Source organism: Vulpes lagopus, chromosome 4 (genome assembly GCF_018345385.1).
Source record: "Vulpes lagopus strain Blue_001 chromosome 4, ASM1834538v1, whole genome shotgun sequence".
Taxonomy (NCBI): Eukaryota; Metazoa; Chordata; class Mammalia; order Carnivora; family Canidae; genus Vulpes; species Vulpes lagopus.
In genome coordinates this window covers 98,677,320-98,695,934 of record NC_054827.1, presented here as the reverse complement: position 1 = coordinate 98,695,934, position 18,615 = coordinate 98,677,320, and the positions used below count along the sequence as shown (strand labels likewise).

General features: G+C 37.0%; 1 protein-coding gene across 6 annotated transcripts in view; it reads left to right on the top strand.

Moving 5' to 3' along the window:
* The window catches only part of FAM189A1 (family with sequence similarity 189 member A1), a 449,858-nt gene that overhangs the window by 322,572 nt on the left and 108,671 nt on the right, over positions 1–18,615 (top strand). For all 6 annotated transcript variants that reach the window (XM_041752472.1, XM_041752474.1, XM_041752471.1 and 3 more), the window contains one exon: positions 3,335–3,445. In XM_041752472.1, coding sequence (XP_041608406.1) covers positions 3,335–3,445 — 111 coding nt within the window. The remainder of the gene's footprint in view (positions 1–3,334; positions 3,446–18,615) is intronic.

The following is an 18,615-nucleotide window of genomic DNA, read 5'->3' as shown; positions in this document are numbered from 1 at the left end:
AAAAGAATGAAGTTGGATTCTTACCTTATACCATATGCAAAAAAATAATTCACAATGGATCAAAGACCAAGTTTTTTCTTTTGCCGCCTGCCATATCTAAGAAATCATTGCCAAATCCAATGCCATAAAGCTTTCTATGTTTTCTTCTAAGAGTTTTATACTTTTAGTGCTTAGCCTTAAAACAGAAGGAAATCATGACATATAGTACAACATGGATGAATCTTGAACATGTTATGCTAAGTGAAAAAAAGATACAAAAGGACAAATTCTGTACGGTTTCACTTATATGAAATCCCAAGAGTGGTCAAATTCATAAAGAAAGAATGTAGACTACTGGTTTCCAGGATTTGAGGGGAACAGTGAGTGAGGAGTTAGTGTTTAATGAGCATGGAGTTTCAGTCTGTGAAGATGAAAAAGTTCTAGAGACTGACGGTGATGGTGGCTGAATGACAATGTGAATGTACTTAATGCCACTGAACTGTACACACAAAAACCATTAAAGTGGTCCGTTCCATGTTATGTTCAATCACAATAAATAAATAATTTAAAACATGGTAAACTTTTTGTTTCGTATTTTACCACAATTTTTTCAAGAGTAAACATGAAAAAAAATCTTATCCCTTTTGTTCCTCAACTTTCTAGTGTTCCTCAACTTTCTATACTGTTGAATACCACCTGTGTCTCACAATAGTCTCTTTTCTTGGCTGCTGTGTAGATTGCTGTCCCAATGTTTTTAACAATTATTTCTGAGCACCATTTTGAAACTTTGTGGACTAGTTCATTTCTATATTATTTGATTGATAATATGGTACTGTTGTGATATCTAAATGTAGAAAATTAATGCTCACCTCTGTGCAGCCAAATCTCACAGGATGCTGTAAAAATCTACAGCTACTAGAATCATTACTGAAATATTACTAACATGAACTTGAAATATTTCCTAAATTAACAAAATATCCTCTTTTGTTTTCTACCCTGTGTGTGTATTTTATTTTATTTTTTTTAATAATTTTTTTTTTTAATTTATGATAGTCATACAGAGAGAGAGAGAGGCAGAGACACAGGCAGAGGGAGAAGCAGGCTCCATGCACCGGGAGCCTGACGTGGGATTCGATCCCGGGTCTCCAGGATCACGCCCTGGGCCAAAGGCAGGCGCCAAACCGCTGCGCCACCCAGGGATCCCCTGTGTGTGTATTTTAAAGGAAAAAGAAATTTTGCTATATTTGGTGGAGATACATTTATGGGTAATAAATGATAATACTGATTTTTTTCCTATACTTAATTTAGCCAAAACATTTTAGATATTTTTTTCAAAACATTTTAGGTATTAATAAAAAATTAAGACCTTCTTACTTTTAATACATTGCTGGTAGGAATGAAAAAAATGATATTACTTCTATGTTAGGGAATTTGGCAGTGTCTAGAGAAATTAAATATTTATCTTTTGATCCAACAATCCTCTTCCTAAGCATATATACCAAAGTCATATTGGCAATCATTAAAAAGATGTATGGAGGGGTGCCTGGGTGGCGTAGACTGTTAAGCGACCAACTCTTCGTTTCTGCTCAGATCCTGATCTCAGGGTTGTGAGGTGAAGCCTTGCATTGGGCTCACTGCTCAGTATGGAGTTCGCTTACTCTCTCTCCCTCCGCTCCTACCTCCTGCTCTCTCTCTCTGAAATAAATAAGTAAATCTTAAAAAAAAAAAAAATGAATATGGCTGTTTGTTGCAACATTATTTACCGTAACATACAAAAGACCAAAACAACCCAAATATCCATCAATAGGAACCTGGTTGAATAAACTATGGTACATTTGAGCAATGAAGTACTATATAGCTAAAAAAGGAATATTTCTGTGTACTCTTATTAAGTGCTTTCCACGATATTTGGTCAAATAAAAGTGGACGGAGAAAATACGTATAGTATGCTAATATTTATTTGTCTTTACTAAAAACCAAATAATGGAAGGATAAGATTTAAAAATAAATGGCTACCTATAGGAGAAGCAAGGGAACAAAATGGAGATTAGAATAAAAACTAGACCTGTTTGAAACTTATGTATTTGACTTCAGAATCCTTTTATATACAGTTCCAAACAAAACTAAATTTAAAAAAAACTAACAAAAAAAAATGAATCTGTGTTCTCAGTCAGTAGCATAAGCACACATCAAGGAACTCTAGTGACTCTAAAACACAATAATTTAACTACTTTTTCTTGGTAGAATGTACTCTAAGGATAGAAATAAATATACAAATCTTGAACTGTGGGACGCCTGGGTGGCTCAGCAGTTAAGAGTCTGCCTTCAGCTCAGGTCGTGATCCTGGAGTCCCGGAATCAAGTTCCAGATCAGGCTCCCTGCCTGGAGCCTGCTTCTCTCTCTGCCTATGTCTCTGCCTCTCTCTGTATGTGTCTCTCATGAATAAATAAATAAAATATTTTTTTAAAAAAATTTTAAACTTTTCAATAATCATGTTTTTAGTGCTAGTATTAGTATTGTTATTTTGGGACTGTTGTGTGGGTATCATGAGATTGAATCAGATGGATAATTGCAATGAGAAATAAGATTTTTGGCATGGTTGGAAGGAAATAGAGATATAAGTTTGATGTGATTAAGTAAAAACTCCGTAGTTCTAAATTTGAATCAAAAACATAGTATGATGTTATGATATGTTGTATCTAACAACTGAAAATGTTAAAAACAATGATCAAGATTCGGAACAACCAATTGTACTATATGGAGCTCCTTTGTATCCTTGTAAACATATTTTAAAAAATTGAGACAATTAAAGAAATGTGAACTCTGAACATTTGATGTTAATGAATGATTTTTCTAGAGGTGATGACATTTAGTTATATTTTCAAAAAGTCTTATTTTAGAAATATACACTGAAAGGATGAAATTATATCATGTCTGATATTTACTACAAAATAATCTAGAGTTAGTGGTTGAGTCTGGATGATAGGTACATGGGGGGGCATCATTAAGCTATCTTCTCTGGTTTTGCATAGGTATGAAATTTTCCATAAAAAAATTAAATTTAAAGGCCTCCTAATAAACTTCTTTCTGTTGGTTTTCTTTACTAAATTCTAAAGTGTTATTTTTGAGATGATATAAAAGTATTTTGAGACTGTCTCGTGTAGAGTATTTTCAAGTTTAGCCTTTAAAATACTTTACAGTGTAAATCAAACTTTGAGAAATAATACAATCCTTTAAAAAGTGCAACTATTACTCATGTAATTATTTGATCAGCTTAAAAATTTTTTGAAGCCAAATCACTTTTCCTTCAAACTTCTCCAAGTGAATAATAAATTTTTGTTTGGTTTGTTTCCAGATAACCTTTTTCATGCTGCTCTCTGCAGTGTGTGTAATGCTGAATTTGGCTGGTTCAATTCTCTCCTGTCAGAATGCTCAGCTAGTCAACTCCCTAGAAGGCTGTCAGTTGGTGAGTAATGAAATGCAAACCTTTTAGAAAAGGTCATAGGCTTTGATTTTGCCTGAAAGTAATTTCAAAAATAAATTTGATTATATCCTTGGATTTAGTCTGATGTCTTATAATTGCATAATGAATTTTTTTAAGTCAAATGATTATGGACTTTAATAACATCTACAAAATACCTTCACAGCAACATTGAAAAACGGGGGGCTTATGGCCTAGCCAAACTGACATAAAAAATCCATCCTGCCTTCCTTTTAGATTGATACACCTTTGACCGACTCCATTATCAACAGGAAGGAATTTAAGTTGATTCACTTATAAAAATTATTTCAAACTAAACCTTGTCCTACTTGTAAGTCAGTTGCTAATAGTGTATTTCTAAGGATCACATTATAGTACTGTTTGAGAGCAAATGTTTTTAGTAATGATTATATTTTGGCATTTGTTGCATTGATTTTTCTCTGCACTGAATTTTTAAAAATAAATTTTCTAAGTCAGTTTTAAGTGCCATATACATATAAGTTTGATAATGGGTACATTGAAATAATTTAGGTCACATTTTGTTTTGTTTTGTTTTCAAAAAGTAGATTATCTTTTACATCTAGGAAAATGGTAGACAGTGTGCTATGTACATAGTATGGGATCAGTACATAGTTTGCCAGATAGAAGCTTCATTCCATATAGTGACTTAGCTCCCGAGATGGTAACATGTGCTTCCAGGTGGGACAGTCAAGTTCAGTAAGGGTTAGTTTAACTCCGGAATATGACCATGGGTGCCAGATGTGGACACTTGCATTTCCTGATTTATCCTGGAGACGCAGGGCTACCTTTTAGAACTATTCTCCTCCACAGCTGCCTGTGCATTTGCTGGGCCTGCAGCTGTGATTTCTGAGAGGTGAGGGGCCATCCTGAATTATCTGCTGCTTTTCTTGTAGCAGAGCCATGCTTCCTTTTATTGTGGCCATGCTGTCTGAGTTCAAAGGAGCAGCTGTTGGGAAGCCTGCTGCTCTCTACAGTTTTTATCCATCAAAGCTAGAAGGATGAGTGTAAGTTGGCACAGTTTCAATGCAGAAGCACCTAACTGAGTTCCAAAAAACTCATTGTGAGAGCTTCGTCTTGTTATTTTCTGTTCAGTGTGGCACTGATCAGATTTTATCCCGATGGGATATATTGGGTATCCTTGGTATGGTGCAGTATTGCTCATGACTTCTAATAATTGATAAAACCTGGAGCCCCACCACCATCAGAAAGTAGTTTATACTTTCATAGTTCATACTTTATACAGAAAGTAATTCATACTTTCATACACCAAGGTGGTATAGCGCCACCTTGCCAACTTGTCTCCATAGCTAGGGTCAGCCCCTTTATTCCTAAATACTAGGTCCTGTGATTAAGATAATATCTGGCAACTGACAAGGGGCTGGCCATTTTTTCCTCTGATCCCCATTTTTTAATGCAAGGCCTTGTGTGTGGGACACAGTGTTTAGGGTGATGAGAAGTGACAGTGCACAGTGGTCTAGACCGAACAGAAGGCCCACATTGTACCCTGCCTAGAAAGGCTGATCCCTCTAGGTCTTCATCTCAGACCCTCTTTTCCTATGTCACAGCAGCATGAAAAGATAAAGCAGGTAGATTCAATTTCCTTCATTCCTTTCTACCTTCAGGAAACCCCTAAGTAAATTAAAGGGACATCATGTACACAAGTGCACTTTCACATACATCTTGCTTATATAGTACCATGGAATCACAACATTTTTCTGACTTTAAACCTTAATCCTAAACTTAATCCCACTCCCTTTCCAGACACTTTTTAAAAAAGATTTTGTTTATTTATTGATTTGAGAGAGGGGGATGGAAAGGGAGAGAGAATCTGAAGCAGACTCCATGCTGAACCCAGAGCCCAGCACAGGGCTTGATTTCACAACCGGGAGATCATGACCTGAGCTGAAACCAAGAATTGGATGCTTAACCTGCTGTGCCACCCAGGTGCTCCTCCATTCCAGACTTTAATCAACTTTTCAAAAATATTCTTAGAAATTAGCCTCCAGATGAGTTTTAAATTTTTTGGGTCAAGGCTCAAAAGGAATAGATTTGAGAGTTGAACTGGAATCACATTAAAATTATAGATTGCCTTGGAAGAGAATTCATGTGTTAACAATACTGTGTTTTCCTATTCAGGAGCATTGTTTGTGTTTCCGTTTCTCCAAATTGTTTTTATAAATCCTTCAGTGCAGTTCTTGTTTTCCTTTAGGACACCTAGTGCATTTCTGTATCTATATGTGTGTTTGTCCTTTTCCTATGGATTATTAAAAATTAATTCATTTAATCTGCATATGTATGTGTGTGTGTATATATACACACACATATATATATATATATATATATATACACATTCCAAATCCTCATCCCCTTCTAGAAAGTTTTTGGTAGTCAGACATTTTGTATGCTTATTTTATGTATTATCATTTTTACACTCATGGAGAGTCTATTCTAAACATCATTATTCACATTGCTTTTGTCAGCCAGCCGTGTAGCTTGGCGACATTTGTATAACAGCACTTGGAGATCTGCCCAGCTGTTAAATAGAGAGCAGCAGAGAATTCCACTGGATGGATGGATGCAGGATAATTTATTTAACTGCCACTTAATGAAGGACAGGTTAGGGATGTTTCTAGTGTTCTGCTAAAACAAACATGGCAGAGAAGATTACCCTTTGTGCACATTCATTACTCCACAAATAGAGTGGCTGTGCTGCTGCCGTGGGAACTGACCTAAGTGTAAGAGGTACAGTGGCCAACCAGAGTAGAATGTGCGAGCAGGTCTCAAGAAAAAATTACTAAGCGTGTCCTTTCAGTCAAAGCTTAAGAGTGCACTTTAAATTTAGAATTTTATTTCTGTATTAACCTCCAAAGATGGGACACCAGACTCTTGCCAACAGTACATGACTGTGGCCGATTTCCCAGATGCATGCAAACTTCTGTGTATCATCACAATATTTTTTGGTCCTTGCCAGTCTGACAAAAGTGGAAGATCTTAATGTGGAATTTGCATTTCTTTAATTAAAAGTAGGGCAGCCGGGGAGGCTCAGCAGTTTAGCGCCACTTTCAGCCCAGGCTGTGATCTTGGAGACCTGGGATCGAGTCCAAGTCGGGCTCCTTGCATGGAGCCTGCTTCTCCCTCTGCCTGTGTCTCTGCCCTTCTCTCTCTCTCTCTCTCTCTCTCTCTCTCTCTCTCTGTCTCTCATAAATAAATGAAATCTTTAAAAAAAATAATTAAAAGTAAAGTTGAGCATCTTGTATGTTTATTTAGATGTGATTTCTTTATTTGCTAACTGCCAGTTTATTTGTGTTGCCTATTTTTCTGTGAGGATGTTGCTATTCACAATTGATTTATAAATGCACTTCGTATATTAAGGAAACGGCCCATTGTTATATGCATTTTTGTTATATATGGTTTTTTCATAATTTGTTATTCATTTTTTTTACTTTTTTGGTATTCTTTCTTATGTGGTAATTTCACATACTCAAATTGATTTTATTCGTTTATATATTTCTACCCTTATGATTTCTGGCTTATATGTTTTGTCTAGAAAAGCATTTCCCTATCCGAAATTATAAAAGTTTTCCTGTTTTCTTCCCAGAATCTTAGGGTTTCACTTTTTAATATTTATATATTTCATAGATCTTGCATGTAGTTTGCTATAAGTATCATTATGTTTTTATAGTTTTAATAAATACACATGTGGACTTTCCGTATTTCTTTTAATTTTAGTGTTATAAATTTTAAATAACTTGCTGCTCTGGTGGGTGCATTTTAAAAAATTATTATTTTTTTCTAAAGATTTTACTTATTTATTCATGAAAGACACAGAGAGAGGGAGGTAGAGACAGAAGAAGTGGGCTCCACGCAGGAAGCCTGATGCGGGACTCGATCACGCCCTGAGCCAAAGGCAGACAGACACTCAACCGCTGAGCCACCCAGGTGTCCCTAAAAACTATTATTTTTTTATTGCAAGAGGCCCCTAATGGCAGATAAGATTTTTAGTGATTTTTTATTATATTTAATAGTATGTGCCATTGAATGTACAATTGAGTCTTTGATCCATAGCCTGTCAGAAAAAAATAATTATAATATTGTCTCTGCTTTCCAGTGTTTGTGTTTGTTTTGTTATGCCATGTAGTTATTTTGTCTAAAATTATCAAAATAACATTAGATATTAATGGCATTTTGTTGTCTACTTTTTGTTCCTGAGTATAATGATTTACTGTCAAACATGATGCTGAACGATAGTTTCAGATAGCCATTTTATAACATGAAGGTGATAATTTTCCATTCATATTTTACTAACAGTCTTTAAAAATCAAATGGAGGTTGAATTTTATCAAGTTTTCTTTGGACATCTGTTAAGATTATATATTTTTTTATTTTGATCCATTGGTATGACAGGTTATACTCATAGATTCTCCAAATTAAGCAACATAGAGCATAATTGGAATGAAATCCCCATAGTCTTTAAAAATGTTATTGGATTCTATCAGTTTACTTTATTTATTATATTTCACTTTCATTCGTGATTTTTGTTTTATATTTTTCATTCAATTCATGCAGTTAATTTATAGTTTTTGGTTTTCTCCTGCCCTTCCATACTTTGTTTCATGATTGTAGTAATTTCATAAAAATTAGTTGAATAAATGAAACCTGGGGAATTTACTGTTCCTTGATGGATATTGACACTCAAGTATATATTTCTCTGGGTCCAACACTATTTTATAAAAGTTATTTGGCATCATTTTCTACTCCAGCTTTTTTCTATTTCTTTCCAAACTTTTTTTTTTAAGGGTTTTATTTATTTATTCATGAGAGACACAGAGAGAGAGGCAGAGACATAGGCAGAGGGAGAAGCAGACTCCCTGTAAGGGAGCCTGATGTGGGACTCAATCCCAGGACTTTGGGATCACCCCCTGTACCAAAGGCAGACGTTCAACCACTGAGCCACCCAGTTGCCCCTATTTCTAAGCTTTTGACAATGTCTGTATTATTAACATGTATTGATCTTTCCACATTTATTAATAGAAAGTAATACATTGAATTGTCTTAAAAGTGTCTATGGTCAATATCTATGTTCTTATTCCTTTTATTTGTATTCATAATGCTTTATATTTTCTATTTCTCTTCCTTTCTTGTTATATTTTTCCAGAAATATATCTATTTTGTTTATTTGAAATGTATCCATTGAAAAATTAAAAACTACAGAAGTATAAGAAAACCCCTTATTATCTCAGGTGGCATGCACCCTTATGGAAATTTCTATATTTAAAACTGAGAAATAGCCTCATATCTAGTCTGTGTTTTTTATTCCTGCATTAGATTCTATGGATGCAACTTGTACACATTATGTAACAGCCACCAACTGCAAGGTGCTTACATGGTCTCAAACTTCTAATTTCATAAATTATGCTGGAGCCCATAGTCTTTTTTTTAAAAAAAGATTTTATTTATTTATTCATGAGAGACACAGAGAGAGAGAGGCAGAGACACAGGCAGAGCCTGACATGGGACTGGATCCCAGGTCTTCAGGATCAGGCCCTGGGCTGAAGGCAGTGCTAAACCGCTAAGCCACCCTGGCTGCCCTGGAGCCCATAGTCTTATTATAAATAAGTCTGTAGCCAAGCCTGTGTATATTTATGTAGGATAGTTCCTAAAATTTGGATTGATGATGGCCCAAAGGCTAAATGCATTAAAAGTTTTGATTGATACTGCTTTCCAGAAAGGATTATATTCATACATACTTCCACCTGCAGTCTGTAGGAATGAGTATGTCCTACTCCATGCCAGCATTAGATATTACCAATGCTGAAAATGTTTGCGATTCTGAAGGATGAAGAATAAAATCTCATTATTTTAATTTGCATACTCTGGTCACTAGAGAGGTTGAGCTGCTATTTTTTGTTTTTCCGTAGAAGCAGCATTGAAGGAATAGATACACTGGGAAGAATTGAGTTCTATGAAGATCAAGTTTTTAAATCCAAATATAGATTATTTCTTTCCTGTTTTCAGGTCTTTTGTGAGGGAAGTCTTACAGCTTTCTTCATGAAGTGGTTAAACATTTTATATTAACTTTTCTCATTTGTTTGCAGTTTTTGATGCTAATATCAAGGGTATTTTTCTTCATTATTTTTTATAATTGCTTATTGCTATGGTATAGGAAAGCTTTGATTTTTTAAAATTAACCTTTTCATTTTGAGATAATCATGGGTTTGCAAACAGTTGCAAGACATTATACAGAGAGGGACCCTTGGATGGCTCAGTCAGTTAAGTGTTTGCCTTCGGCTCAGGTCATGATCCTGGGGTCCTGGGATTGAACCCCACATGGGCTCCTTGCTCTGTGGGGGGTGGGTGAGAGAGGTCTACTTCTCCCTCTCCCTCTGCTGCTTCCCCTGCTTGTGCTCTCTCTCTCTGTCAAGTAAATAAATAAAATCTTTTTTTTTTTTAAAAAGAAATTATATAGAAAGACCTATGTCACTTTTCCCAGTTTCCCACATTACTAACATTTTACTAGGCTACTTTATACTGGTGAAGATGCAGAACATTTCTACCACCATACAGGTCCCCCCATGTTGCTTTTCTATAGCCATCGTCACTTCCCTTCCACCTCCACTCCCTCCTTAACCCCTGGCAACCACTAATCTGCTAGAATACTCCATTTCTGTTATTTTTTTTAATTTTCAAAATGTTACATAAGTGGAATCATACAGTATGTAACCTTTTGGAATTGACTCTTTTCACTCAGCATAATCCTCTGGAAATTCATTCAGTTTGCTGCCATCTACCAGGAATTTCTTCCTGTTTACTCCATGGAGTGAGATTCCACTGTAGGGATATACCACTGTTGGTTTAACCATTTACCTGGGGAGGGACATCTGCAGTAATTCCACTTTCTGACTGTTACAAATAAAGCTGCTATGAACATTCACGTAAAGGTTTTTGCATGAATATAATTTTTCATTTCTTTTAAATACCCAGGAACACAATTGCTGGATTGTACGGCGGGCACCTGTTTAGTTTTTTTTGAGACCCTGCCTAGCTATTTTCCAGATTGTCAATCACATTTTACCTTCCGACCAACAGTGTATAAGAGGTCCCATTTCTCTGCATCCTTGCCACCATTTGGGGTTGTCACTTTTTTTTTAACTTGAGCCATTCTCATGGTATGGAGTTATGTCTTGTGGTTTTCCTGATGAATAGTGATGGTGAGCAGCTTTTGCTGTGCTTCATTGTGTTCCATATATCCTCTTTGGTGTAGTGTCTGGTCATATCTCACATGTTTTGCCCGTTTTCTTTATACTGTTGAGTTTTGAGAGTTCTTTATATTCTAGATACTAGTCCTTTGTTGAAGATGTGCTTTGCAAATATTTATCCCAGTCTATAGTTTGCCTTTTCATCCTCTTAATGGGATCTTTGAAAGAGCAAAAGTCTTTAATTTGATAAAGTCTAATTTATCAATTTTGCTTTTATGGATCATGCTTTGGGTGTTAAGTATAAGCATTCTTTACCTACCCCTAGATCCTACGAATGATTTTCTCCTTGATGGGGGCAAGAGTTGCCTTTCCCCAGTAGGCCTCCACTGATACCTGCCTTGCTAGGAAGGGTGAGAATCCATCATTATTACTCCCCAGGTGGCTTATACTAACATGGGGTTGGGAGGTGGTCTCATTACCACTGTGTGGTGCTCATTTAACCTGGAAGAGGAGGGATTGCACCTCCTATTGCTGGGTGCAGTGGAAACCCAAATTCTCCATGTGGTCTCCTCAATACTGTGGGTGTTAGGGAAAGGAGTATCTGTCTTCAGGTCTTCCTCCAACTACAGGATATATGAGGCAAAAAGAAAATCCAGGAAACTCATTGCTGTTCCCTTCCCTGGGTCCTGGGTCCCTAAGTAGTCTGTCTTTATACTTTCTAGTCTTTTAATATACATTTGATACATAATGTCCAGGGTTTTTTTAGTTGTACTTAGAGGAGTAGGAAAAGGTACATCTCTATCTTTACAAAAGTAGAAGTGGTATTGATTTTTGTTTGTTTTCTAGAACTCTTTTTATTCATTCTAAAAGTTTTTCCAACACATCTTTTCATGTCCAGGTGGACTGCCATATACCTGTGAACATAAGGGTGTTGCCCATCTATTATGCAAATTTATAGCTTGTATATTTTCTCTTGGCTTTTTACATTGATAAAGCTTTTTTAAAATTTTATTTATTTATTCCTGAGAGACACAGGGAGAGGCAGAGACATAGGCAGAGGGAGAAGGAGGCTCCTCACTGGGAGCCCGATGTGGGACTCAATCCCCAGACCAGGATCATGCCCTGAGCCAAAGGCAGATGCTCAACCGCCAAGTCACCCAGGTGTCCCCATTGATAGAGTTTTAAGTTGGTATTCAGTACCCTGCAATGTAATAGGCTTTTAATCTAACCACTGAGCTTCATAGAAAGACACAAGGGAAGAGACAGGGCATAAAGAAGGGAGAGCCCCTTCATATAATCAGGAGGCCCAACAGCTTCCCTTGCCCTTATCTACAAAGCTGTGTACCACTCTCACAGAAGAGGTTCAAGTATGCACAGACTACCTTGACTCAGAAGAGGTATGGCCTGTTTTCCAACAGTTTTTATAACATGTGGGAGTCTAGAGGCCCAAGGCCTGCCTCCCAACACACAGCTTTCCTGATAAGGTGGACTCCTGAAGGGCGAGCGAGGCGGGTAGAGTATTCCCATACTGATGTGTAGTGTCTAAGAAAGCAGTGTGACATAAGAAGCCAGAACTTCCAGGTCACTTTCCCAAGTACATCTGGATCAGCCCAAACTTTCTGTTACCTCTTATTCACCATGAGGATACACAAGGGAAAAGTTAGTTCATAAGAGGCCATTTTCATACCATGTTTCATTCCTGACTTTCAGGGGGTTCAAAATGAAAGGGGTTGACCTGAGGAGTCACCATTTAGTGTAATGGTTGCTGTCAGCTTATGAGAAAAAGTGCCCTTCATAACTCACAGCACTTCCGTCTGGCCTGGCTCTTGGAGATTTTAATTTTAATCAAGAATGCATGTAAATTTTATCATCATCTTTCAACATCTGTGAAGCTGACCATACAACATTCCACTTTTAGTTTATTAATGTAGTGATTTGCATTAATAGATTTCCTAATGCTGAACCAGCTTTGTGTTATAGAAATAGGTCCTCCTTGGTCCAAGCGCTTCTGACACAACCTATTATGCTACATTCAAATTGCTAATATTTTATTTAAGAGTTGTATGCCTAAATTCATACATGAGACCAATCTACAATTTACCTTTAGTTGTGACTTGTGCAGTTTTTATATTGGAATTATGCTGCTTTCATGGAATGAATGTGGAAGCATGTGGTTTGATCTGTGTTCTGAAACCATTTAAATATCCCAGGAATTATTACAGTTTGTTACATTTTGGGGAGTTGATTTGGCAGCTTTTAAATTTTTATATACAGTCATTGTGTTATTTATGTTGTTTTGTGTACTTTTGTTTATACATATCTTTCTAAAATTGTGTACTTCATCTCTTGTATTGTTATAAGGCTACAGGTAATGTTCTTTAATAATTAAAAAATGACTGTTTAGCAAATCTATAGACATAGAAAGCATGAGGGAAGGCTGGAGAGCTTGAGGGAAGATGGGGGGTTTGGGCAGAGCTTAAGGTTTATTTTTGGAGTGATAAAAATGTCCTAAAATTGACTGTGCTTGTATAACTCTGTCAAGATACTAAACACCAATGAATTGTAAACTTTAAATAGGTGAATTGTATGTGATTTGGACCTCAATAAGGCTGTTGTAATTTTAAAAGCCTTTTGGTTGATGTCTTCTCAGATTTCTTTTTTTTTTTCTTTCTTTCTTTTTTTTTTTTTTCTTCTCAGATTTCTAATACTAGATTATGCTTCCTCTCCCTTGGCTGAAAGCTTACCTTCTAAAAAATCGTTTTCCCCTCAAAGAACCAGCTGCCAGTTTTATTAACCATGATTATTCTTTGAGTTGTTTCGTTGACCATGTTTTATTTTATTAACCCCTTCTACTTCCCCAAGGAATATTTTGTTCACTTTCTACCTTTTGTAGTGGAATGACAGAGGTACACAGGACTCTCTCCCTGAGTTTCATTGAATTACAATGAGATGATAATTCATTGTTGCTTTGCTGTTTAATCTAAGCATTACTGAAATTTATGTGCTTAACTTTCTAGGTACCTAGATTTTTTTTTCGTTTCTTTCTTTTTTTAATCTTTTTACTGTTAATTTCTAATACTATTGCATGAAAGCATGTGTCTTTTAAATACATATGTGTATATATGTATATCTTTTCTCAGTGTGTTGGGTTCAGAATTAATTCACAGATTTTTGTGTGGAGAGCTTCTCAAAATATAAATTCAATTCTGTGCTTTCCATTGCACCTGGAATGCTGTTCAGAGAGCCCTCCTTGTGGCCTGTGAGTTCTTTGATTGGGTCACTCCTATATATATATATATTTTTAAGATAGTATTTATTTATTTATTCATGAGAGACACAGAGAGAGGCAGTGACAGGCAGAGGGAGAAGCAGGCTCCCCACTGAGCAGGGAGCCCAACATGGGACTCCATCACAGGACCCTGGAATCACGGCCTGAGCCTAAGGCAAATGCTCAAACCACTGAGCCACACAAGTGCCTCAGGTCCCTCCTCTTTCCTGTTTCTGTGGAGTCCTTTTGCCCCACTCCTCCTCCATCCAGCTTCCCACTTACCCTCCAGGCCTCCTCATTTTTCTATTCTCCTACAGCTTCAGGTGGTGGTCCTTAACATCCCCCACCCTCCCTTATAGCTTATCTTGGTGTGACTTCCTCCCGTATGGCTTCCTCCACCCCAGACTTCCCATGCTTTCCCTTCCCCTCTTCCACCTTTCCAGGGGTGCCCCTGGCCCCCCACCCCACCCCGTCCCAGCCATGGGAGCTCCAGGCTCTTTCTCATCTTGAGCCGCTCCTACAAGCTGCACGCTCTGCATGGGGAGGGTGGGTTGGGGTGGTGTTCATCCTCCCAGGTGGCCAGCAGCGGGAGGTTCTTTCTCATCTTCTAGATTCCAAGAGTAGGTGGTACATCCTCAGAGATGATCCCTGAATCACCCTAACCCAGAGGCTCCCCACCTGTGATATTCTTCCCCTAGGGCATTCTTTTTCTCCAGAGACTGGCCTCTCCCTCATCATTTCCTACTTGGCAAAGCAGCAGAAGGGAAAAGACCACCTCTGTGTTATACCCTGGGCCTGGTGCCTTTCCCAACCCACAGTGCCTGTGAGTGAATCAACCAGTGAATGGCTCCTGGCTGCTCTTTTCCTAAGAGCCCCAGAGGAAAGCAAAAAAGGGATTTTAAGTTAACATGCTGTTTTAGGTTAATTACAAAACAAACAAACAAACAAAAAACCGAACAAACAAAAAAACATTGTTGGTTTTCAAAAGTCTTTTAAAATGCCTCATCACATTTTGTTTCATTTGAAGCTGCTTCTGCAATGAAATAGTACAGCATCAAACTTGTGTTTAAAAATCCTTTCCTGTGGTTTTATTTAATCAGTTCATTCTGCAAAAGTTTTGGATTTTGGTTCACACTTTTCTTGCTTTTTTTAAAACTATAATTTTATATCAAAGTGTGGTTGCCACAAAATGTTACATTAGTTTCAAGCGTACAACATAGTGATTGACAATTCTGTATGTTATTTCTTACATTGCTTTTAAATGATAGCATAACAGAATGCTCTTCAAATGCAGATCATCATGATGTGATGCATTATGTGTGTTGATAAGTATTTGTCTCAAATGAAAAGATGCTGTTTCCCTTTTTAAATGTGAAATAAAATATCAGAAAGGGAGACAGAACATGGAAGACTCCTAACTCTGGGAAACAAACTAGGGGTGGTGGAAGGGGAGGAGGGCGAGGGGTGGGGGTGAATGGGTGACAGGCACTGAAGGGGGCACTTGACGGGATGAGCACTGGGTGTTATTCTGTATGTTGGCAAATTGAACACCAATAAAAAATAAATTTATTATTAAAAAAAGAAATAAAATATTAATAGTTCTTATTATAGAAGACACAAGAAATACATAAATTAGAATAAAAATGAAAGTTTCCCTCCCACTCTCTACCTCCCACTCCCTGCCATCCTGTGCAATTACTTTATGATGCATCCAAGTCTCTCTGTATACATATATATTTATGTACATCTATGTGTACATGTATATGCACAGAGAGATTTTTTCACATAGTTTTTTTAAAAAGATTCTTTATGTATTTGAGAGACAGAGATCATGAGCAAGGGGGAGGAGCAGAGGGAGAAGGGGAATCAGAATCCCTGCTAATGCAGGGCTTGATCCCAGGACCCTGGAATCATGACCTGAGCCAAAGGCACTTGCTTAACCTACTGAGCCACCCAGGCACCCCTCATATAGTTTTTTTTTTAATAGACTTAAATACTTTTGTCTCATTTCCCTACAGAATGATATCATTTTAGACATTTTTCCCTGCTCAATGATATTATTTCAGACATTTCTGTGGAAGTATACAATTGACCCTTGAATAGTATGGGTTTGTTTTTATGTGGATTTTTTAGATAGATACAGTACTGTAAATGTACTTACTCTTCTTTATGATTTAATAACATTTTCTTTTCTCTAGCTTACTTTATTATAAGAATAGAATATATAATTCATATAACATAAAATATGTGTTAATCAACTTATTATTGGTAAGGCTTCTGGTCAACAGTGAAGTTTTAGGGAAATCATAAGTTATATGTGAATTTTGGACTGTGTGGAGGATGTTGGCATCCTAACCCCCAAGTTGATCAACTATATGAAGGGAGTCCCTCATTCTTTTAAAGGCAGTTTTGGGGGGCAACTGGGTGGCTCAGTCAGTTAAGCAGCTACTATTGGCTCAGGTCATCATCCTAGGGTCCTGGGATCCAATCTCACATTGGTTCCCTGCTGGATGGGCAGCCTGCTTCTCCGTCTCCAACTCGTGTGCTCTCCTGCTCTCTCTCGCTCTCAAAATAAATAAAATCTTTTAAAAAAAATAAGGGCCATTGTGTGCACTTCCCCTAGTGCACCATATTTATCTATACTGAGAGGCACAGACATGACCATATTGAACATGCATTTTTGACCTTGTTTTTGGCAAATTTAAACACAGGTACAAATTTTATTAAGAAGAAAACAAACATAATCTCTGTCAATGTAGTATGGAGTGGATTAAAATATTTTTCTTTCTTGGTATTGCCACAGGAACTAGAAACTTAGGTGGAAAAATTTCATAAAAGGCAGATATTTAACTCATTTTAATATATATTTAGATAGAAGCTTGAAATGTGCTCTTTGATAGTTTTATGCAAAACTACTACTAATTGTTATGTGATGACCACTGAGTTTCTTGAGCACTTGCTATGTTGAAGGTATTGCTTTGAGCACATTATATATGTTGATTCATTTACTCCTGACAACTATCAATAGGGCACAGGTACTATTTTATCTTTACTTTATAGGTAAAGAAACTGAGGTGTTGGGAGTTAAGTCAGAGAGCTAGCAGGTGCTGGCATTAGTCACCCTGTATTCGCAACCACTGGCAAATCATTACAGTTCTGTTTATGTAATATTTTAACTTTAGAATGATACTAACAGTTAAAAAAGGAGAGGATAAGAAGCATTAGGCAGTGGAAGTAAAGACAATGTCTCATTTATTCTTGATCAAAGTCAATCACTGAATACATGGGAAGTAGCTTCCTGTATAGAGAATAATTTCAAGGATCCTAAATCGTACCTTATATGTCACAGAAAAGAGAAGTGAAAACAATGTGTTGTTTTGTAAGAAATGTGAGTTCTTCTCCAGCTATATCAAGCATGTAACTGGGAGAAGTATCCTTCCCTATAAGTAAACAGTAACATGAATATATTGTGCTTACCTATGATCACATCACTGTTTTTCTGACCCTAAGTCCTTTTTAATTAGATTCATCACACTCCAGGGACAGTGCGAATATATCCTTGTCAGCTGGAGAGCCTGGCTGTCCCTGATCCTGCTGTGCCTGTTATCTGCACACTAATTGGACATCTCTAGTGTCTGCTCAGGTTTTCTGTTATGTACCTGTAACCGCAAGAACAAAATAAAAAGTGGCCTCAGGAGATATGACACCTGGGCAAGTGTTTTGATGGGAAGCAGATCACTACCTTCTTCTTTTCTTGTTTGTTTGTATTTTTGTCTGGAGAGCTTTATTTCAGCCTCTCCCCTATGAGTACCTCCTAGGTATGGTGCATGATTTCTGGTAGGTGAAGCCAGAGTACAGCCTCTTTTCCTAAAAGTAATGAGCAAAGAATATTTCAAAGTACCCAGGAGAGCAGGTGATGAAAGAAAAGCATTTGGTAGTAAAGGAGGAAGGCATGATGTACTTGGGAATTAAAACTTCCGCCTTACCTTTATTTCCAAGTCCATTTAAGGGATGCAGAAGGGATTACGATTTTGTTAGGAACTGTTACCTTCATTTATGTGCAGAAGTAGCTACTGATGAAAGGGTGTGCTGGAACAGACTTGTATCGATTTGGGAGAATGGCTTATTAAATTATCAGATTTTGTGATCTAGTTATAGCCATTATTAAAAATTAACTTCTATAAATTACAATTAAATACATTCTATTAAAAACAAAAATAGGGATGCCTGGATGGCTCAGCGGTTGAGTGTCTGCCTTTGGCTCAGGGTGTGATCCTGGAGTCCTGGGATCAAGTCCCACACTGGTCTCCCTGTGAGGAGTCTGCTTCTCCCTCTGCCTATGTCTCTGCCTTCTCTCTGTGTCTCTCATGAACAAATAAAATCTTTAAAAAAACCCAAAAATAATATATATTCAAACTCACCACTTACTTTTTAAAAAACAAATACACTCTTGTTTCCATGATCTTGAGGTTATTTACATCTATTATATCCTTATGGTAGAAATACTGTATTATGTGTTATATTAATAGTCAGGTTTCTCCAGAGAAACAGAATCAGTAAGAGACAGAGAGCTGACCCTCAGAGAGCACAGGTTTGAACTGCATGGGTCCACTCCATGGATTTTTTTTCCAATACAGTACTATACTGTAAATGGATTTCTCTTCCTTAAA